This window comes from Coregonus clupeaformis, chromosome 15, assembly GCF_020615455.1.
Source record: "Coregonus clupeaformis isolate EN_2021a chromosome 15, ASM2061545v1, whole genome shotgun sequence".
Taxonomy (NCBI): Eukaryota; Metazoa; Chordata; class Actinopteri; order Salmoniformes; family Salmonidae; genus Coregonus; species Coregonus clupeaformis.
This window is the reverse complement of record NC_059206.1, coordinates 24,818,676-24,842,578: the sequence shown is the minus strand read 5'-3', so window position 1 is coordinate 24,842,578 and position 23,903 is coordinate 24,818,676. Positions and strand designations below refer to the sequence as shown.

At 41.9% G+C, this 23,903-nt stretch overlaps 1 protein-coding gene across 2 annotated transcripts in view; it reads left to right on the top strand.

The window, feature by feature from the left end:
• LOC121581996 (rab-like protein 6) overlaps positions 1–9,885 on the top strand; it is a 45,853-nt gene extending 35,968 nt beyond the window's left edge. For both annotated transcript variants that reach the window (XM_045225070.1, XM_045225069.1), the window contains exons 12-16: positions 660–863; positions 1,804–2,065; positions 6,186–6,324; positions 6,481–6,539; positions 6,613–9,885. In XM_045225070.1, coding sequence (XP_045081005.1) covers positions 660–863; positions 1,804–2,065; positions 6,186–6,324; positions 6,481–6,539; positions 6,613–6,786 — 838 coding nt within the window. In that variant the 3' untranslated portion in view covers positions 6,787–9,885. The remainder of the gene's footprint in view (positions 1–659; positions 864–1,803; positions 2,066–6,185; positions 6,325–6,480; positions 6,540–6,612) is intronic.
• The last annotated feature ends 14,018 nt before the right edge of the window (positions 9,886–23,903 follow it).

Here is a 23,903-nt window from a genome sequence, read left to right as displayed (position 1 = left end):
CACAATTCTAACAGAAGGTCAAAAGGACAATTCTACAGGTGTCACAAACAACATTAATAATAAATAAATAAATAAATGGTTACGACATCAGACTAAACAAGAATAGCTTCAAAGTCCTGCATTTGTAAATACATTTCAAATGGTTGGACATTTCCACCAGGTGTTGCTTAGTGGGGTATCATTACTCAAACGCATACCGATTGTTTTTTAAATGTAATTTATTTAAATGTTTTGTGGTGCTTGATAAAACGGCCAATCATATTGCTCAAATAGCGTAACTTTTCCACACGTAGTTTCATGTTTTTTAAAATTTTACCTTTATTTAACTAGCCAAGTCAGTTAAGAACAAATTCTTATTTACAATGATGGCTTACACCGGCCAAACCCGGACGACGCTGGGCCGATTGTGCGCCGCCCTATGGGACTCCCAATCACAGCCGGTTGTGATACAGCCTGGAATCGAACCAGGGGGTCTGTAGTGACGCCTCAAGCACTGAGATGCAGTACCTTAGACCGCTGCGCTACTCGGGATACCACAATCCGCTGAAAATGACTGACCCGACCTGGCCCTGGTTTTGACTGGTTTGTGTGATTGTGTTGGTTATTCTTACATCAGGACATCAGAACTTACCACTTCTCTCTCTGTCCATGTTTTACAGTGACGGTGAGGGCCGAGGGGGGAACCCCATGGTGTCAGGGTTCCAGGACGATTTTGCCCCAGATGAGCTGTGCCAGTCTGTGCCCAAGTCTGTGCCCAAGGCAGCCGCCGTCCCCAGCATGGGCATCACCTTGACCAGCGATGAAGAGGACGAGGGGACGAAGGCACTTAAAGTCATCCAGGACGGTGGATCGGACAGAAGGAGGTATGAGTGGGAAGAGAACAGGAATTGCATGACCTCAGGTTTTTCTTAAGATGCTAGTATTATACACTATGTGGATAGAGATTGATGTAGTCATTGTGCGATAGAGATTGATGTAGTCATTGTGCGATAGAGATTGATGTAGTCATTGGGCGATAGAGATTGATGTAGTCATTGGGCAATAGAGATTGACGTAGTCATTGGTCGATAGAGATTGATGTTGTCATTGTGCGATAAAGATTGATGTAGCCATTGATCGATAGAGATTGATGTAGCCATTGGTCGATAGAGATTGATGTAGTCATTGGGTGATAGAGATTGATGTAGTCATTGGGCGATAGAGATTGTAACCTGTTGGAACAACAATGATAACTACGCAGCAGGGGTACCTACCTCAATCAATCAAATGTATTTATAAAGCCCTTTTTACATCAGCAGTTGTCAAAAAGTGCTATACAGAAACCCAGCCTAGAACACCAAAACGTAGAGAGCAAGCAATGAAGATGTCGAAGCATTGTGGTTAGGAAAAACTCCCTTGAAAGGCAGGAACCTTTGAAGAAACCTAGAGAGGAACCAGGCTCTGAGGGGTGGCCAGTCCCCTTCTGGCTGTGCCGGGTGGAGATTATAAGAGTACATGGCCATTAAGGCCAGATTGTTCTTCAAGATATTCAAACGTTCATAGATGACCAGCAGGGTCAAATAATAATTAGTGGTTATAGAGGGTGCAACAGGTCAGCACATCAGGAGTAAATGTCAGTTGATTTTTCATAGCCAAGCATTCAGAGGTCGAGACAGCAGGTACGGTAGAGCGAGGGAGGGAGAGAGAGTGTCGAAACAGCATGTCCAGGGCAAGGTAGCACGTCTGGTGAACAGGTCAGGGTTAACTTATTGATATTATCATGCATCTTTAAATATTTTGATCTGTATTGTGCTTTCTGATCAGATCCTCCTCCAATGCTTTGAAGACTCAAAACAAGACCGGAGAAGCCAAGAAACCAGCCGCCTTAAAGATGTCGTCTGAGCCTGTCTCATTCCTGAACCCGACACCAGCCCCAGTGCAGTCCATGCGGGCAGGCAAGAAGAAGGGAGGGGATGAATCCTCCCACTCAGGCCAAGAAGCCCCAGTGGCCGATCAGATGCTATCCTTCGTCATGGACGAACCAGACTGTGAGGACAAGGAGTTTGAGAAGCCCAAGAAAAAGAAGGTGCATTTACAGTAGACTGCTCAACATTGCTGCTCAGTCCTCTCATCCCCTTCTATTGGGTCAATTTGAAATGTAGAAGAAGGTGTCCATTACTTTCCAGACACAGGGCCTTCTGTTTTCTCATATATGTGATAGTGGTAGGTAGAGATGTTTTGGTATTGCTACAGAGAGCACGTTTACATGCACACTAATAATTAGATATTAAACTGAATATAGCAGTACAGTCATGGTCAAAAGTTTTGAGAATAACACATACATTTTCACAGTCTGCTGCCTCTGTTTTTATGATGGCAATTTGCATATACTCCACAATGTTATGAAGAGTGATCAGATGAATTGCAATTAATTGCAAAGTCCCTCTTTGCCATGAAAATGAGCTTAATCCCAAAGAAACATTTCCACTGCATTTCAGCCCTGCCACAAAAGGACCAGCTGACATTGTCAGTGATTCTCTCATTAACACAGGTGAGAGTGTTGACGAGGACAAGGCTGGAGATCCCTCTTGTCATGCTGATTGAGTTAGAATAACAGACTGGAAGCTTTAAAAGGATGGTGGTGCTTGAAATCATTGTTCTTCCTCTGTTAACCATGGTTACCTGCAAGGAAACACGTGCCGTTATCATTGCTTTGCACAAAAAGGGCTTCACAGGCAAGGATATTGCTGCTAGTAAGATTGCACCTACAGTGGCTTGCGAAAGTATTCACCCCCCTTGGCATTTTTCCTATTTTGTTGCCTTACAACCTGGAATTAAAATTGATTTTTGGGGGGTTTGTATCATTTGATTTACACAACATGCTTACCACTTTGAAGATTCAAAATATTTTTTCTTGTGAAACAAGTGGCACCCCAAAGTCAATACTTTGTAGAGCCACCTTTTGCAGCAATTACAGCTGCAAGACTCTTGGGGTATGTCTCTATAAGCTTGGCAGATCTAGCCACTGGGATTTTTGCCCATTCTTCAAGGCAAAACTGCTCCAGCTCCTTCAAGTTGGATTGGTTCCGCTGGTGTACAGCAATCTTTAAGTCATAACATAGATTCTCAATTGGATTGAGGTCTGGGCTTTGACTAGGCCATTCCAAGACATTTAAATGTTTCCCCTTAAAACACTTGAGTGTTGCTTTAGCAGTATGCTTAAGGTCATTGTCCTGCTGGAAGGTGAACCTCCGTCCCAGTCTCAAATCTCTGGAAGACTGAAACAGGTTTCCCTCAAGAATTACCCTTTATTTAGCGCCATCCATCATTCCTTCAACTCTGACCAATTTCCCAGTCCCTGCCGATGGAAAAACATCCCCACAGCATGATGCTGCCACCACCATGCTTCACTCTGGGGATGGTGTTCTCGAGATGATGAGAGGTGTTGGGTTTGTGCCAGACATAGTGTTTTCCTTGATGGCCAAAAAAATCAATTTTAGTCTCATCTGACCAGAGTACCTTCTTCCATATGTTTGGGGAGTCTCCCACATGCCTTTTGGCGAACACCAAACGTGTTTTCTTATTTCTTTCTTGAAGCAATGGCTTTTTTCTGGCCACTCTTCCGTAAAGCCCAGCTCTGTGGATTGTACGGCTTAAAGTTGTCCTATGGACAGATACTCCAATCTCCGCTGTGGAGCTTTGCAGCTCCTTCAGGGTTATCTTTGGTCTCTTTATTGCCTCTCTTATTAATGCCCTCCTTACCTGGTTCGTGAGTTTTGGTGGGCTGCCCTGTCTTGGCGCCATATTTTTTCAATTTTTTTATAATGAATTTAATGGTGCTCCGTGGCATGTTCAAAGTTTCGGATATTTTTTTATAACCCAACCCTGATCTGTACTTCTCCACAACTTTGTCCCTGACCTGTTTGGAGAGCTCCTTGGTCTTCATGGTGCCGCTTGCTTGGTGGTGCCCCCTTGCTTAGTGGTGTTGCAGACTCTGGGGCCTTTCAGAACAGGTGTCTATATATACTGAGATCATGTGACACTTAGATTGCACACAGGTGGACTTTATTTAACTAATTATGTGACTTCTGAAGGTAATTGGTTGCACCAGATCTTATTTAGGGGCTTCATAGCAAAGGGGGTGAATACATATGCATGCACCATTTTTCCGTTATTTATTTTTTAGAAGTTTTTGAAACAAGTACTTTTTTTCATTTCACTTCACCAATTTGGACTATTTTGTGTATGTCCATTGCATGAAGTCCAAATAAAAATATATTTAAATTACAGGTTGTAATGCAACAAAATAGGAAAAACGCCAAGGGGGATGAATACTTTTGCAAGGCACTGTAAATCAACCATTTATCGGATCATCAAGAACTTCAAGGAGAGAGGTTCAATTGTTGTGAAGAAGGCTTCAGGGCGCCCAAGAAAGTCCAGCAAGCGCCAGGACCGTCTCCTAAAGTTGATTCAGCTGCGGGATCGGGGCACCACCAGTGCAGAGCTTGCTCAGGAATGGCAGCAGGCATGTGTGAGTGCATCTGCACGCACAGTGAGGCGAAGACTTTTGGAGGATGGCCTGGTGTCAAGAAGGGCAGCGAGGAAGCCACTTCTCTCCAGGAAAAACATCAGGGACAGACTGATATTCTGCCAAAGGTACAGGGATTGGACTGCTGAGAACTGGGGTAAAGTCATTTTCTCTGATGAATCCCCTTTTCGATTGTTTGGGGCATCCGGAAAAAAGCTTGTCCGGAGAAGACAAGGTGAGCGCTACCATCAGTGCTGTGTCATGCCAACAGTAAAGCATCCTGAGACCATTCATGTGTGGGGTTGGTTCTCAGCCAAGGGAGTGGGCTCACTCACAATTTTGCCTAAGAACACAGCCATGAATAAAGAATGGTACCAACACATCCTCCGAGAGCAACTTCTCCCAACCATCCAAGAACAGTTTGGTGACGAACAATGCCTTTTCCAGCATGACGGAGCACCTTGCCATAAGGCAAAAGTGATAACTAAGTGGCTCGGGGAACAAAACATCAACATTTTGGGTCCATGGCCAGGAAACTCCCCATACCTTAATCCCATTGAGAACTTGTGGTCGATCCTCAAGAGGCGGGTGGACAAACAAAAACCCACAAATTCTGACTAACTCCAAGCATTGATTATGCAAGAATGGGCTGCCATCAGTCAGGATGTGGCCCAGAAGTTAATTGACAGCATGCCAGGGCGGATTGCAGAGGTCTTGAAAAAGAAGGGTCAACACTGCAAATATTGACTCTTTTTCATAAACTTAATGTAATTGTCAATAAAAGCCTTTGACACTTATGGAATGCTTGTAATTATACTTCAGTATACCATAGTAACATCTAACAAAAATATCTAAAAATACTGAAGCAGCAAACTTTGTGAAGACCAATACTTGTGTCATTCTCTTAAAACGTTTGACCACGACTGAAGGCAGATTAGTTAACACCTTACTCTACTTATTTTAATGGGTGAAAGGTCAAAATCGAAGTAAGCATCCGCCGATTAAAACACCTAGTTTTCTGAGCAATCTTTTTCAAATTATAAGGACATGTGAATACCTTAATCAGCTGTGTATTTGATCTCCTCATTGAGGAGCGAGCCTTCCTCTTTTGCGCAAGTGAAGTGAGTTCGGAACAACTGAATGTATGCGTCTTAGAAGTAGTTTTCACATACAAACTATGTCTGAACTCAGAATCAAATATGCTTACCACAAATAACATGGTCGCTGTGGTAGAACGTTTATTTCGATTGTCGACTTTAGACATTTATCAGCGTGCCATCAGGTAGCCTGATTTCAGATGTGTCCATGTAAACAGGATTATTAGAGAAATTGTTCTTCTTGCAAAGCATGTAAACGTTTTAATCGAACTATTATATTAATCTTATTAGCCACAACAATCAGATTATTGTGTGCATGTAACCGTACTCAGTGAATAACAGAAGGAGAATTGACCTTTCTCAACCTTGTCCTCAGGGCCCGTATATTTGACTGGGTTTAGAAATGCTGAATTAGACTGAATCTGAAATAGAAAAGGCCCATCTATTGTGCCAACCTCTTTCTCCTACTTAATCTCTCCCCTTCTTTCGGTCTTTCCATCTCTCTTTGTCCCCTACTCACTCACTCTGGCGCTCTCTTTCTTTCTCTCTCTCCCCTCCCTTCCTGTCTCCCCTTTACCAAGGAGCCTTCGGTTGTACTGGAGTACCTGGAGCCGGTCAAGCCCTCTGTCCTCCCCATCAAGAGCGACAACCTGGACCTGTTTGGACTGGGATTCCAGGAGGTGGCGCCCAAGAGCAAGGAGAGCAGTGAGGACCAAGATGGTGAGCAAGGTTCCGAAGCAAAGTCATTGGAAATCATTGGAGTCATGATCACTATTCTGGACTAGTGTGTCTGTGTGTTTCATACTTTCACAGTTTGGGTATATGTATCGGTAAAAAAATGCAGAACTGTCTAAATTTTGCTTACTTGTCTTGCAGACCGAGAAAGTAGATCCTCAACAAAGGACAAGAAGAAGAAGAAGAAGAAGAGTAAAGAGGTAAGGTGAAAGGTGAAAGGTGATGTGTCACCCTTAGGTAATAGTAACTGTGGAACACGTCTGCTCCTTATAGGAGGATGACAAAAGCAGCAAGAAACGACACAAACAGAAGAAAAAGGAGGAGTCAGGGAGCGGGGACGAGAAGGAGAAGAAGAAAAATAAGTCAAAGTCGACCAAGAAGGCCGGAGGTGTGGTGGACGACCTTGAGTCTTTCCTCGCCGGAGACGAAGACTATGAGGAGATGTAGAACTCCCCCCAGCTTCCAATCAGGACTACGTTCTGCTTCAGCATTCTAGGGTCAGGATGTAGCCATGACGACGAAAGAATGCGTCGACTGACTGGCTGAGTGATCGAAGACTGCGATTCTCATTGGGTGATTCTTATTTCCCACTTCCTGACGTTGTGGTGCCTCTACGGTTTGATTTTGATAATTTGTGGTTGACATTGTTTGTTTTGCTTACCCTTTTACTGCACATTACCGTCATACAGCAACACTACTGCAAAACTGTAGCTGGTATATCCAGGTTTTGAGTTTACACTCAGAGGACAAATGTTCAACCACCATTACTTTATGATGTTTCCACAGTCTAATAGACTTGGGTACATTCACTACAATGTCTTTGCTATTCCATTGTCTTTTCCCATTGGGCCTGCTTTCGGAAAAAGGCTTTAGAACTGACCCTAGTACAGAGTTGTGGCTATTTCTATATGGGAGCGTTCTCCTTTACACTGACCAGTGTTCAGGAGTCGGGGGACGTGTGTGTGCATTCATTGTTATGAATTATGTTGAACATTGCTTCAGCAGCGATATAAATGCTATTTATGTTTGTCTGGTGTCAGATTTTCGAACTATGTCTCGGTACAGTATGATTTTGTGAGTCTTTACCAAACAAGACATTTTGGGAGTTTCTCTGAAATAATTCAGCAAATTACACTGATCGTTTTGTTTTGACGTCAATGCCTTAAGAAAGCTTTACTTTAACACTGGAAAGCTTTACTTTTAACTCTGAAAGTGGCGATATGGATGCCTTTTAGTAGTAGAGATCTGATTGTTGAGTGATGCCATCATTCTGGCAAAACACAATGCAAGGGAAGCCCAGATACAATGTCATTTTGTCCAAGCTGCTGTACTGTTAAGGCATGTGTTGTTGTTTTTACTATGTGGCAGTTGTGCAATATCATTTAAAGTTTTTCTAATAACCAATGTAATTTAACGTTCTTCCATTAACCGATTGATGTGTTTCTTGAAGACATGTTTTAAAATGTCCATGGTTACCTGTAACTTTTACATTCTGTTACACTAGTTTGCTTGGGTCCTATTTCTTGATGTTGCTGAGTACCATGTAGGATGGTTTTGGTGTGTAGTGATATCTCATAATGGAACATAGCACTTACTGAACTTGTTTACTTTACTATAGTGGAGTGTGGAAGTGTGTTAGTCAGCCATAACTACACACTACTATCTATCTACACTCCGATCCAGGGGATGTTTACAACAAAGTAAATGGCCTCAAGCTATTCATTCCACCTTAAGTCCCCTTAGAAAGAACTGACAAAATATCAGGAATGTATTTAGATTAATATCATACATATATAAATGTATGTATTGTTACCATTCCATATTTATTTTGAAATATTAAGAAAATATTTTTGGACATTGAACAAATCCCGTGTTAATATATCCATTATAGAAAGGTATATGCACAAACGTTTATTCATGCATTTGTACTGCATATTTCTCTATGTGTGTGTGTTTACCTTGCTCCTCTTCGTTGTGTGTAAAATAGGTATTTTGGACTGTCTTTAAAAGAAACACTACATATCCAATTCCACCCAGCCATTTATGGACCGTGACTGCAGTTGACTGCTAGTTAGGTATCCTGACCACTGCCTCACTGTATATCATCAGGGAGAACATGCAACATTTCCAGACTGTGTATCGGAACCTACTGTACATTAATGGAACTGTTACTTATATCAATAGAACTCTTACTTACACAATAGAACTGTTACATCAATAGAACTGTTACTCACATCAATAGACCTCTTACTTACATCAATAGAACTGTTACTCACATCAATAGACCTCTTACTTACATCAATAGAACTGTTACTTACACAATAGAACTGCTACATCAATAGAACTGTTACTTACATCAATAGAACTGTCCCTAGAGACTGCTCTGCGAGCGTTCGTTCGTTGAATCAGGTAGACCTATAGCTCTGTCTTTCCCTGACTGCTCGGATATCCTTGGTCCTCTCTGGTTGAAGGAGGTATACTCTGGGGACACCGGGGTCCCCTCACACCTCATCCCCCTCTTCTGGGTTGGTCCTCTTCCTCACCCTAGGGAGTGATGTCATTGGTGCTGTAGCCTAAACCCCCCCCAAGCTGGCTTGACAGCAGGGAACTCAGCTTCACAAACCCAATGTGGCGAGGTCGACCATGGGTCATCCCCAGTGTTTCCCCCCAGGCAGCTATCTGCCTGTCAGGCTAGGCCAAGGCACCCAGCCACTATCGCTCACTATGGAGCAAATCCTAACTTCCGCTTGAGTCGAATAATGTCAGTTGGTGTCCTGTTGACATTAATGCATGACTAAGTGAACATTTTGCTTAAGTGGAAGTTGGGATTCACCCCAAGCGAGCCACGTCAACTCGTCAAATAGTCCTTCTGCATGAGCGTGTCACTGTGAGAAACAGCAACACACCTGGCTGTACCACCGTAGAATTAGAATTTGTAGAACAGTGTTTTTAGTGCATACATTATGGAGGGATAGTGTCTGTTCTAGTTAATCTACTATTGTGTTTATGTAATATAACCCAGTCCTACGACCTGCTTGGTTTTTGGGGGGGTGGATTTTGTTTCATTCCATTATTCTGCTTTTTGTTCAATGATGTGTAAAGGAATTTTATTTTGATTTATGTAGATCAAACCAATGCAACTTTTTGTTTACTGCTTTTTCTGTGGTGTGATGTCTTATGGGTGAAGTTAAAACAGGAATCATTCAAATCATGCAAACTGCCAGTGAAGGGTGGCAACAAGCAAACTTGAGATTGCTATTACCTCTTGGTTATATCTTCCATAAAATCCTCTCGATTTTAAACATGTCATCTCCATTGTGCATTGTCTTCATCTTGCTCCCTGCATATTGTCTTTGTTGAGGTTATTGTGTGTATATTTGGTTGAATTGTTTATATTTTGGTCTGTTTATATGTATGCAACTGAATATATTGAGAGATGGTGGGTAACTGGGGAAAAAAAGTAAGATTATTTTGACATTCCTCGTATGCTTCAATCTACACACTGTAAGTGATCAAATTGTCTAATAAATGCAAAAATACTTTAAATTTTTTGCACTGAAGTTCATGTTTGTAATGACCAGAGTTGTTTTCTAAATCTTTATTTTACAGAATGTAGTCTGTTCCATTAGTCTTGTGATAAAACAAATGGAAAGACAGAAACAGGTATATCAGTTGTAAGAACGATGTAACAACGGTTGTAAATACAGTCCATTATTTTTGTGACACCTAAATGTAAAATGGGATATCTTTTCAAATAGAAATATATACAGTACCAGTCAAAAGTTTGGACACACCTAGTAAAGCTTTCCTTTTCTACATTGTAGAATAATAGTGAAGACATCAAAACTATGAAATAACACATGGAATCATGTAGTAACCAAAAAAAGTGTTAAACATTTCAAAATATATTTTATATTTAAGATTCTTCAAAGTAGCCACCCTTTGCCTTGATGACAGCTTTTCACACGCTTGGCATTCTCTGGAATGCTTTTCAATTAACAGAATAATTATCATTGAATTATCACAGTGAATGATTGTAATGTTTGTGTCAATTAATCCCATAGGGATGGGTTGCCAATTGGCGATTTGACACTAAAATAAAAATAATTCATTCATTCAACATGTGTGCCTTGTAAAAAGTTAATTTGTGGCATTCCTTTCCTTTTTAATGCGTTTGAGCCAATCAGTTGTGTTGTGACAAGGTTGGGGTGGTATACAGAAGATAGCCCTATTTGGTAAAAGACCCAAGTCCATATTATGGCAAGAACAGCTCAAATAAGCAAAGAGAAACGACAGTCCATCATTGCTTTAAGACATGAAGGTCAGTCAATGCGGAAAATCAATGCTTCACAGAGTTCAAGTAACAAACACATCTCAACATCAACTGTTCAGAGGAGACTGTGTGAATCAGGCCTTAATGGTTGAATTGCTGCAAAGAAACCACTACTAAAGGACACCAATAAGAAGAGACTTGCTTGGGTCAAGAAACACGAGCAATGGACATTAGACCGGTGGAAATCTGTCCATTGCTCTGATGAGTCCAAATTTGAGATTTTTGGTTCCAACCGCCATGTCTTTGTGAGACGCAGAGTAGGTGAATGGATGATCTCCGCATGTGTGATTCCCACCGTGAAGCATGGAGGAGGTGTGATGGTGTGGGGGTGCTTTGCTGGTGACACTGTCTGTGGTAACCAGCATGGCTACCACAGCATTCTGCAGCGATATGCCATCCCATCTGGTTTGCGTTTAGTGGGACTATCATTTGTTTTTCAACAGGACAATGACCCAACACACCTCCAGGCTGTGTAAAGGCTATTTGACCAAGAAGGAGCGTGATGGAGTGCTGCATCAGATGACCTGGCCTCCACAATCACCCAACCTTAACCCAATTGAGATGGTTTGGGATGAGTTGGACCGCAGAGTGAAGGAAAAGCAGCCAACAAGTGCTCAGCATATGTGGGAACTCCTTCAAGACTGTTGGAAAAGCATTCCTCATGAAGCTGGTTGAGAGAATGCCAAGAGTGTGCAAAGCTGTCATCAATGTACAGGGTGGCTACTTTGAAGAATATACCTTGAATTATATACATTATACATATACATTAATTCACAGCACCGTCTTTAGACCTTGTTGGATAGGGGAGGGTTATGATCTGGAGTTCATGTGAGGGAAACAGCCTCTGGGGATTATAATGGTGATAATGTTATTAGAAAAGTGATCTAATAGCAACATCCATTTCCACATAGGAAAAAATAAAGCCTGCTTCTGGGTCAAAAACTTTGGTTCAATACCAATATCTGTTGATACAATAGGTCAATTAGTCTTAACATCTGTGTCTGAGAGTTGTCTGTTTGTCAGGATGGTGGTTTCCAATGCCCTTTATACACTGTCCCGCTGACCCGATCCAAACTGCTGGTTTGGATATTAGCTTTTCATACTCTCATTTACATCTCTGTTGAACCACAATAAAGTGATATTTTCATACCCTCGTATAAACCTGTTAAATTGAATCTGAGGGTGTTGTCGCTGATCCTAAACTACAGAATAGTGTGGTGCAATCAAGTGCAGGGTCAAACATCTACGTTTATTTTATTAATGTCTCAGTTGAACTAATGCTGTACCACGTTAGTGGATGATTTATAACAGGCATTCATAAGAGCTGCACAGGCTCTATAAATTTAGGTCAACAACCACATTTCTAGATAAGATATGTTGTGACATAGACCTCCGAACTTATCACGGCTCAGGCTAAGACCCAGATGCAGACACAGGAGGCGGATAGTACGAGTCTGAGTTTATTACCGTATAAGGGTCAGGCAATCGGTAGGTCAAGGCAGGCAAAGAGTCGTAATCCAAATCAGAGTCAGGCAGGTACAGGACGGCAGGCAGGATCAAGGTCAAGACAGGCAGAAAGGTCAGAACTGGGAAGTCTAGAAAAAGCACAAACCAGAGCACAGGAAACACTGGAACACGCTGGTTGGACTTGACGGGACAAGACGAACTGGCAACAGACAAACAGAAAACGCAAGTATAAATACACATGAGGTATTGGGAGACACCTGGTGGGGGTTGGAGACAATCACAAGACAGGTGAAACAGATCAGGGTGTGACAGAACTGTAGTTATTGGAAGAAGAATATAGGAATGTTTAGCACTTCTGAAAGTAATTCTAAGTCGTTCTTCTGAAGGGGTGTATACTTGGTATACTAAGTAATACTGATCAAATTAATTCACAAAGATGCTTTAATTAGAAATTAAAGAGTGATAAAATCACGTACATAATCCATTCTAGCATTGCCATGTAGGCTATACAGGGAATTTCAACAACATTGTATTATTGATCAACTGAGGGGAACATTGCCATTTTCCTTGATGTGAAAAGGAGTTAACCAAGAGAGAACATCACTCACAATCAGACAGCGCTGGCTCTCTCAACTGCCTATCAGGACACTGTCTGTCTCCTGGGCAACCAACCTCAACAGCCAATTGGATGGAGTCAGGATGCACTTGCAGAATATGGGACCATAGCAGTGTCATAAATGGATGCTGCTGTGAGGGGTATGCACCATCACACTGCAAATTATTCTGTTATTTTTGGAGTAATGTATTCGTCCTCCTGGGAGTGCAGCAGGGAACTCAGAATAAGGTATTCACTTCCTCTAGAAAGCATTAAAGAAGAGTACCCAGGTCTGTGCGGACGGTTCCTTCTTTTAATTAAACAAAAGTCCTGAAGTCCACATTATGATAGGGGCTTATATAAATAACTGTGTTCAAAGATGTGGCGTAAACAAAAGCGACCACTCCACTGAATCATTTTTGTATCTCTGCGTTGAATGAAAATCAATGTCATGTATCCAGAGTGTCATTCCAATAATTGGTTCCCTTGTGCAAAAAATAATTGTGCTAAAAATAAAACTCAGGCCAACGAAAGGGCAATACAAGAGCGGGAGGGAGAGAGAGAGCATGAGAGACAGACAAAGCTTTGTAGGGAGTTCTCAGAGAAGTACATCATGAACTGACAGGTTCTTAATTGCTGCATGTGTGGCTCTGTCAGGTCTGACCATGTATAATCCTGTCACTGTGAAAACAGCATACACTGCATGACAATGAAGATAAAAACCATGAAACCATTAAATATCCACTCTGAGAAATGTACTAGTTAGAGATTAACCTGGGAGTCATGTATACAGAGTGTTCATGAGTTTTAACACATTTTAAACCATGGCTTGCATTTGACATATAGAAAACGACTGCCATTACCATAAGAAAATCGACTTTATAATTCTCAATGACATTTTATATTGTATGGCTTTATGCACCATATATTTTTCGCATCATATCGCATGTCACAAGCATACAAATAATCTAGTTTACTTCATTGCAGATTTTATCAACGAATCATCTTAGAATAACAGAGAATGGATTTCAGAGGTTTGCGTGAAAGCCATACAATTATAAGAATGAATTGCAATGCAATGTTAGTCCCATGTGATTTGGCAGAATTGCTGAAACCCATTTTTAACAGACACTTCAAATCAAATCAAATCAAATCAAAATGTATTTGTCACATGCGCCGAATACCATGAAATGCTTACTTACAAGCCCTTGCACAATCCATACATGTCGGATCAAAAAGACAACTACATAGAGAGAATGAAATATTATCACTAAGAAGTACAAAAGATGCTTCCCTTATACCAATTCTAATCAAGAGGGATCTATCAGGGGGACATACCCACTAACTTGTGATGATGGGATTACATCAGTGGTAGGTTAATTAGGCTGTTTTTACACAGGCAGCCCGATTCTGATCTTTTTCCCACTAATTGGTATTTTGACCAATCACATCTGGTCTTTTGACCAATCACATCTGGTCTTTTGACCAATCACATCTGTTATTTTGACCAATCACATCAGATCTTTTCACATGAGATATTTTTCAGAGCTGATATCTATTAGTGAGAAAAAAAGATGAGAATTGGTCTGCCTGTGTGAACGCAGACGGTGTGTGAGCTAGTCAAAACACTTCTAACAACTGACAAATGTATTAAAAAAGTTATTGCTAGCACTGCCATACATCCCTCTACTGCAAAGACTATCATTCACATCCAGATATCCAGAATGGACTGTCCAGCCTATTGACTACACTGGCTGGAGATAATACTGCAACAATATGTTGACAGAAAATAATGGAGTTTTGCTGTGAAGTGGTGCAAAGCAGGGTTGAGGTCAATTCCATTTCAATTCCAGTCAATTCAGGAAGTACATTGAAATTCCAATTCCAATTCTCTTCAATGCATTTCAATGAGGAAGGTTTGGAATTGGAATTTGGTTTACTTTCTGAATTGACTGGAATTTAAATGGAATTGACCCCAACCCTGTTGCTAAGTAAGTAACTATGAGCTTCACAGAAAAACAACTGAAAACCCTCATAGGCAAAGCAACTTCTCAATGAGCAATACATGGACACAGTAAATGTATAGATATCTGAACTACCAATTATCAAACCAACTGGTCTCCCCACTTGACTTGCAAAAAAGTTTGAAAGTTACATTCTCTTTAATGCGAGTCATTTGTCATTGAAAGTTACTATATTCATCTCACTGCACTTTGCTGCCTATGAAATCAAGTGCTCTATGAAACCTAATGCACCCCTGCGCTAGTGTATTTCACACACTGGGTCTTGAGGTGAACGACTGTCGCAACATAAATCTATTTTATCACATTGCGCCCCCCACCCCGTGGCTGCAGAGAAAACGTACCATTTTGAGAGCAATAGATCTTAAAAGGGATAGTTAATAAAAATGTACAAATTCTGCTGAACTGTCCCTTCAACGGTGTGTAATGTATTGTTTGGTTTTCTGAATCAATGTAGATATTTTAGACCTGAAACCAGAAGTTTCTGGAGAGCAGAAGAAAACAATACATACACTACCAGTCAAAAGTTTGGACACACCTACTCATTCAAGGTTTTTCTTTATTTTTGCTATTTTCTACATTGTAGAATAATAGTGAAGACATCAAAACTATAAAATAACACATATGGAATCATTTAGTAACCAAAAAAGTGTTAAACAAATCTAAATATATTTTAGATTTTATATTCTTCAAAGTAGCCACCCTTTGCCTTGATGACAGCTTTGCATTCTCTTAACCAGCTTCATGAGGTAGTCACCTGGAATGCTTTTCCAACAGTCTTGAATGAGTTCCCACATATGCTGAGCACTTGTTGGCTGCTTTTCCTTCACTCTGCGGTCCAACTCATCCCAAACCATCTCAATTGGGTTGAGATGGTCAGGTCAGATTTTGGAGGCCAAGTCATCTGATGTAGCACTCCATCACTCTCCTTCTTGGTCAAATAGCCCTTACACAGACTGGAGGTGTCTTTTGGCTCATTGTCCTGTTGAAAAAGAAATGATAGTCCCACTAAGCGCAAACCAGATGGGATGGCATATCGCTGCAGAATGCTGTGGTAGCTATGCTGGTTAAGTGTGCCTTGAATTCTAAATAAATCACAGACAGTGTCACCAGCAAAGCCCCCCCACACCATCACACCTCCTCCTCCATGCTTCACGGTGGGAACCACACATGCGGAGATAATCCGTTCACCTACTCTGCGTCTCACAAAGACACGGTGGTTGGAACCAAAAATCTCAAATTTGGACTCATCAGACCAAAGAAGAAATTTCCACCGGTCTAATGTCCATTGCTCGTGTTTCTTGACCCAAGCAAGTCTCTTCTTATTATTGGTGTCCTGATTCACACAGTCTCCTCTGAATAGTTGTTGTTTAGTTATGTCTGTTACTTGAACTCTGTGAAGCATTTATTTGGGCTGCAATTTCTGAGGCTGTTAACTCTAATGACTTATCCTCTGCAGCAAAGGTAACTCTTGGTCTTCCATTCCTGTGGTGGTCCTCATGAGAGCCAGTTTCATCATAGCGGTTGATGGTTTTTGCGACCGCACTTGAAGAAACTTTCAAAGTTCTTGAGATTTTCCGCATTGACTGACCTTCATGTCATAAAGTAATGATGGACTGTAATTTCTCTTTGCTTATTTGAGCTGTTCTTTCCATAATATGGACTATGTCTTTTACCAAATAGGGCTATCTTCTGTATACCACCCCTACCTTGTCACAACACAACTGATTGGCTCAATTGCATTAAGAAGGAAAGAAATTCCACAAATCAACTTTTAACAATGCACACCTGTTAACGGAAATGCATTCCAGGTGACTACCTCATGAAGCTGGTTGAGAGAATGCCAAGAGTGTGCAATGCTGTCATCAAGGCAAAGGGTGGCTGCTTTGAAGAATCTCAAATCTCAAATATATTTTGATTTGTTTAACACTTTTTTTGTTACTACATGATTCCATGTGTTATTTCATAGTTTTGATGTCTTCACTATTATTCTACAATGTAGAAAAACCCTGGAATGAGTAGGTGTGTCCAAACCTTTGACTGGTACTGTATATCTGCGAATGTGTAGGCCTATTTGTGGATGCTGTTATGTATTCAGGAGTCTACTGTAGGTGACTTCTGTGTGTTTCTGAGCTTACGTCATACATATGCTAATATCCACACGTGTGTAAGTGTGTCAGGTCCTATTAAGACGTGGTCTATGAAGACTCTTCAACAGCATGGCAACAGATGGTCCTGTCACTACCTGGTCATGGTACAGACACAAACACAATAATAACTCATGACGGTGCGATATGGGAAAATACCCCGTGCAACCACCGCCAATTACTGACAGTGCTTTGAGACTGAAGCTTCCCCATATTGCATAATCAGGGAATATAACAAGGTTGCAGTCTTATCCCCCTATCCCCCCCCTTCTATCCCCCCACCATCTCCCATCTCGCATTCAGTCACCAACAGACAGTCATTATTTTCATCAACAGAAACTTTGGCATGCAGCCAAGTCTACTCATTACTCTGAAAAAAATTAGCATTTCACAGCTTTACATCTTAGGCATGGGAATAAAGGAACCATCAAAGGCAGCTTGCCTGACAGCTTTTGCTTCCACAGGAGAGGAGAGAGATATATAAGGAGAGGGAGAGCGACCACTGACGAGTAAGCGATAGACATTTACATTATAGGGGGAGGGAGAGAAAGCTCACACTAAGGGAGTGAACGTTATTTATAATAAGGGTTACATGGAGAAAATCGGACCTCACTGAAATGAAAATGGATGGCCCTCCCTTCAGTAAAATATATTTTACCTAAACCCTCACTGAACCACTGTGCCATGTCAACAGTGGTTCGCAGACCACTGTGGACAAGAGTGGGGTGGAAAGAGCTTCTTTATAGTAAAAGCATTCCAGGTCTGAGAAAAAATAGGCTTTTATAAAAATGTCATGCAATTCTACGTCATTTTACATATTAGCAGAATATTTTTAAATACCACACAAATTACTGAAATGACAGACTAAGAATAGACAGACAGATAGGCCTCTGTGTTCATCTTATCATATCATTCTCCAATGCCAAATCAGTGTGTCTTGTTTGCAACGAAACTGTCCCTGTTTCAAAATAATTAAATCTGAGACATCATTAGGAATCTGAGCATGGTACTTTAAAAAGTTAGGCCTACCTTTCCACCCCAGACATAGTAGGCAGAAAATGTAAAGCTTTAACTGCTGGCTACTCTTTTTCCATGGCTTAACCCAACGAGAGAAGGTCACAAGTGTTTCCCTAAAAGCTGTCTGGGTTTAAACATCTTCTATTGTACAGAAAGTGAATAGCTTAATCAATTGATAGTGACAGAATTGTATTACTTCCCAAGCAAAGTCATTTGTTTGTCTCCTCGGCTATAGCTCCGCCTCTGAATGTCAAAGAAGCAAATCAATGATATCCCCACATGCATCGGAGTCACGTCTTTCCCGGGTATTTTACCGCTTGTTTCTAGCATAGAGCATCACGGACCAAAGCGCTGTTATATATCACTTTATGTAATTGGATCGGTTTTACTTTCTTCAAAATCTTAAGCTAACAAGTGCTTTTTGAATTAAACAACAACAACAAAAAAGTTAGGTGTATGGCATAGCTTCTCATACGCCCTCAATTCGAGTATTGGTATTAACTTAACAGCCCTTCACTGACAAGGCAGCTTGGACAAGGAGGTAGGCTATTTAAAGAGTGCATGTAGGTGGAGAAATTGCCTAATTTCGTCTGTCAAACAGGTAGGCCAACCTCTTAATTCTTAAATAGGAAGAAATAGGCTCCAACACAAAGCCCTATTGTTGTTAGTAAAGTCTAGTTAAAATGAAGATGGTTGAAATGAATTAGGCTTACTCGAATTTGCCTACTTTCAGCACCATGAGCTGTCCATTTCCGATTGATTGTGTCACGGCTGCTCATTCAAGTTTCAGCCCCACAATGTAAATTACTTGAATCTGGCTTATTGTGAGGTCAGTAACTCTGATAACTACATCATGGGCAAGAAACATATTGTTTTTACAGTTTTTTTGGATTGCTTACACACTAAAATTAAAAGTAGTACACTATTAGCAAAACCTTACACTCAAGAAGCAAAACATCAGCCCATATTTGCACAACTATAAGCACATTGTCAACCTTACACTTGTTGCAAAACTCTACACACAGTGATTTGCAAAACACTAAAAACACATAACATACATTACACACAAAAATCTATCATGAAGTCACGTCCTTGCAATACCAAAGCACTGACTGTCAAATTACCACACCGTCCAACCAATTGGTTCAACACAGTCATCAGGTGTGCAAACACTCGTTTGCTTAATTGTAGACACACCAATCAGGTGTATAAGCACTATAAAAAGCAGCAGGTGAGTTCATCGGTCTTCAAGCACAATGGAAAGAGTCAGAGAAAGAGTAAGACGAGGAGGAGGAGGAGGAGGAGGGGCGAGGAGAAGCGGAGGAGGACGAGGAGAACGAGGAGAACGCGGAGGAGGAGGGCGAGGAGGAGGAGAAGCGAGGAGGAGGACGAGGAGAACGAGGAGGACGAGGAGGAGAATGAGGAGGAGGAGGAGGAGGAGGAAGGGGAGGAAGAGGAAGAGGAAGAGGAAGAGGAAGAGGAAGACAAGAAGGTGCTCAAAGAGGACCGAATCTGACAAATGAGATCCGGCAACACTGGTTGACCACATTGTCAACCACGGCCTGGCAGCTGAGGGAGGCTGGACTGCGAGTACAGCCAAATCTAAGCCGATATACAGTGGCAAGTGTGATGAGAACATTTCGACTGGAAAATAGGTATTGTAAAAATATCATCATATCAAAAACATCTGCACGGTTTCAGTAACTGCTTACAGTACTATATTCTATGCACTATCAGCACTTCTGTTACCTTTTCCTGTGAAATTACTGTACTATTGTATACTGTTTTTTTTCTACATAGGATTGAGGGTCAGAGGCGACAAGGGAGAGGGCCTCCTATGTTCACAGAACAGCAAGAGAGGGAGATAGTAAACATGGTTTTGGCCAACAATGCTATAACACTCAAGCAGCTCCAAGCTAACATTGTCAATAACCACGCCATTTCAACGATATCCATCAGGTCTCAACATCAACACTGGCACGCATCACAAAAAAAAACATATTCAAATGAAGCAAATTTATCGAGTGCCTTTCGAGCGCAATTCGCAAAGGGTGAAACGACTGCGGCATGATTATGCAGAGGTATGTATTCACTTTAGCAGTGTGATCTTGCATACTGTCTCATAATCTTTTACTGTACTGTAATCTGTATACTAGATCTACACTGAACTGCACAATTTTGCCTGACACTGTTTTTCAGAGAGTTTACGAATGGATGGAGAGGAGATCCAGCATGAGTTCATTTACGTAGATGAGGCTGGGTTCAACCTGACGAGAACACGAAGGAGGGGAAGAAACATCATTGGCCACAGGGCTATAGTCAATGTCCCAGGGCAACGTGGGGTAATATAACACTCTGTGCAGCCATTACACAGAATGGGGTCCTCCACCGCTATGCCCATATGGGCCCTTACAACACAGCACTCATACTTACATTCTTGGACCAATTGCACAGCATAACAGCAGCAAATCAAATCGATCATATGCGAATACATTGTTGTCTGGGACAATGTGTCTTTCCACCGCTCTGCTCTGGTTCAGAACTGGTTTCAGCAACATCCACATTTCACCGTCCTATATCTTCCACCATACTCTCCATTCCTCAACCCTATAGAAGAGTTTTTCTCGGCATGGCGGTGGAAGGTATATGATCTCCGTCTCCAGGCTGAGGTACCCCTCATCCAAGCCATGGAGGAGGCCTGTGACCAGATGGAGGTAGCAGCAATGCAAGGATGGATTCGTCATTCAAGACGTTTCTTTCCAAGGTGTCTTGCTAATGACAACATTGCCTGCGATGTTGATGAAATTCTCTGGCCAGATCCAGCTAGGCGAAGAGACAATGTCTAGTTATTTTTTGTAATTTTTTTTGAACTTACAATACGTAAAGTGACGTTTGGTTACAGTATTATGAATCTCCATGTCAACATTTTGGGCGTGTTGAGAAATAAATGAGTTTCTTCAGTCTGCAACATTGGTCTTGTGTAGTGTTTGGTGAATTTACATTATATTTGTACTTTGTTGAGAGTAGCCTACTCTAATCATAGGGGAAGTAGAAGTGCTAAAAGTGTTTTAGGTTTATCACAGCAGAGTGTAACTCGTGCAAACAGAGTGTAGTAATGTGAAACGTGTGTGTTTCATATGGTAACAAAGTGTGGTTTTTTAAAAAAGAAGTGTATAGTTTTTACAAGAGTGTTTAATTTTGCAAAGGATCTGTAGTGTTTTGCTAATTGGGTGTGTGGTTGTGCTAATTGTGTGTAGTGTTTTGAAAACACGGGCCCTGTTTGGAAAATCGTGCTTAAGCAATAAAAAAAAACTGTAATAAAATCATTTATAGTAATAGCAAGCTGTCAAAGTTGACCTCCTCATCTTCGCCCTCTCCTTCTCAAAGTGAACAGAACATAGGCTATAGGCTAGTCCGCATGTATTCTTTGGACTAGGCCTAATCAACAACAAAAATTCGGAAGAAGCTTTTGACTCTCCTCCTGAACTGCCACCATAGGCCTACACAGCACAACAATTGGTTAGGAAGCACACAAAAACGTTTTTGATCAGCAAGAGCAGAGCAGGCCAGGGCTCAGGGTTGGAATGAATATCCATTGCAGTGTGTAATGCAGCCTAGTTTTACTTACACCATCAGCTATCTTAGAAATATAACTTTGCTCTATGCTTCTCCGAGCATGCACTTCATAGCCTATAGGCTATGGATCATTTGATTGAGACCACTCTAAATAGCCCAGTGTTTCCCAACCCTGGTCCTCGAGTATCCCCAACAGTACCATTTAAAAAAAAATTGTAACCCTGGACAAGCACACCTGATTCAACTTGTCAACTAATCATCAAGCCCTCAATGAGCTGAATCAGGTGTGCTTGTCCAGCGCTACAACGAAACGGTGTACTGTTGGGGGTACTGGAGGACCCCCCCCCCTTGCCCTCAGAACAGCCTCAATTCATCAGGGCATGGACTCTAAAAGGTATCGAATGCATTCCACAGGGATGCTGTCCCATGTTGACTCCAATGCTTCCCACAGTTGTGTCAAGTTGGCTGGATGTCCTTTAGGTGGTGGACCATTCTTGATACACACTGGAAACTGTTGATTGTGAAAAACCCAGAAGCGTCGCAGTTCTTGACACAAACCGGTGTGCCTGGCATCTACTGTCATACCCCGTTCAAAGGCAGTTACATTTTTGGTCTTGCCCATTCACCCTCTTAATGGTACAAACTTAATTCATGTCTCAATTGTCTCTAAGGCTTACAAATCCTTCATTAACCTGTCTCCTCCCGTTCATCTACACTGATTGAAGTGGATTTAACAAGTGACATCAATAAGGGATCATAGCTTTCACCTGGATTCACCTGGTCAGTCTATGTCATGGAAAGAGCAGGTGTTCTTAATGTTTTGTACACTCAGTGTATAGTCTAATAAGCAACTAATTCTAAAACACTGAGAAATATTGAAATGTAATCAATTACAAATTACATGACCCTCACCTGGACTAGATTTTAAAACATTCTAAACCCTCCCCTTGACTAAAATTTAAAAAGCATGACCCTTCCCCATTTTCCTCCAGGTACCCATTCTGTAAATTTCAAACCATCCCTAACGAGTATTGCGATGAAAGTAAAACAGGAAGAGAGAGAGAGAGAGCGAGAGAGCGAGAGAGCGAGAGAGAGAGAGAGAGAGAGAGAGAGAGAGAGAGAGAGAGAGAGAGAGAGAGAGAGAGAGAGACAGAGAAAGAGAGAGATAGAGGGAGTGAGAGGGGGAGAGAGAGACAGAATGAGAGAGAGATAGAGAGAGTGAGAGGGGGGAGAGAGAGACAGAGACAGAGACAGAGACAGAGAAAGAGAGAGATAGAGAGAGTGAGAGGGGGAGAGATAGACAGAATGAGAGAGAGAGAGATAGAGAGAGTGAGAGGGGGGAGAGAGAGACAAAGACAGAGAAAGAGAGAGATAGAGGGAGTGAGAGGGGAGAGAGAGACAGAATGAGAGAGAGAGAGAGATAGAGAGAGTGAGGGGGAGACATATACAGAGACAGAGAAAGAGAGAGATAGAGAGTGTGAGAGGGGGAGAGAGAGACAGAATGAGAGAGAGATAGAGGGAGTGAGAGGGAGAGAGAGAGAGGGAGTGAGAGGGGGAAAGAGAGAGATAGAGTGAGAGAGAGAGAGAGAGAGAGAGAGAGAGAGAGAGAGAGAGAGAGAGAGAGAGAGAGAGAGAGAGAGAGAGAGAGAGAGAGAGAGAAGGGGGGGAGAGAGACAGAGACAGAGAAAGAGAGATAGAGAAATAGAGAGAGATAGAGGGAGTGAGAGGGGGAGAGAGACAGAGACAGAGAAAGAGAGAGATAGAGGGAGAGAGGGGGAGAGAGAGACAGAGACAGAGACAGAGAAAGAGAGAGATAGAGGGAGAGAGGGGGGGAGAGAGAGACAGAGACAGAGAAAGAGAGAGATAGAGGGAGAGAGGGGGGAGAGATGCAGAGACAGAGAAAGAGAGCGATAGAGAGTGTGAGAGGGGGAGAGAGAGACAGAATGAGAGAGAGAGATAGAGGGAGTGAGAGGGGGAGAGAGAGAGAGAGAGAGAAAGAGAGATAGAGAGAGTGAGAGGGGGAGAGAGAAACAGAGACAGAGAAAGAGAGAGAGATAGAGGGAGAGAGAGGGGGAGAGAGAGACAGAGACAGAGAAAGAGAGAGATAGAGGGAGAGAGGGAGGGAGGAGAGAGACAGAGACAGAGAAAGAGAGAGATAGAGGGAGAGAGAGGGGGAGAGAGAGACAGAGACAGAGAAAGAGAGCGATATAGGGAGAGAGAGGGGGAGAGAGAAACAGAATGAGAGAGAGAAAGGAAACACCCACTAATGAGGAAGCGATAAACATGTAGCGGTAAGAGAGTGGGATGGAGAGGGAGAGGGAAGGAGGGGGAGAGAAAGAGAGAGACACCACTAATGAGTCAGCGACAGACGCGTAGCAGAGGGAGGGAGAAAGAGAACAGGGATGGAA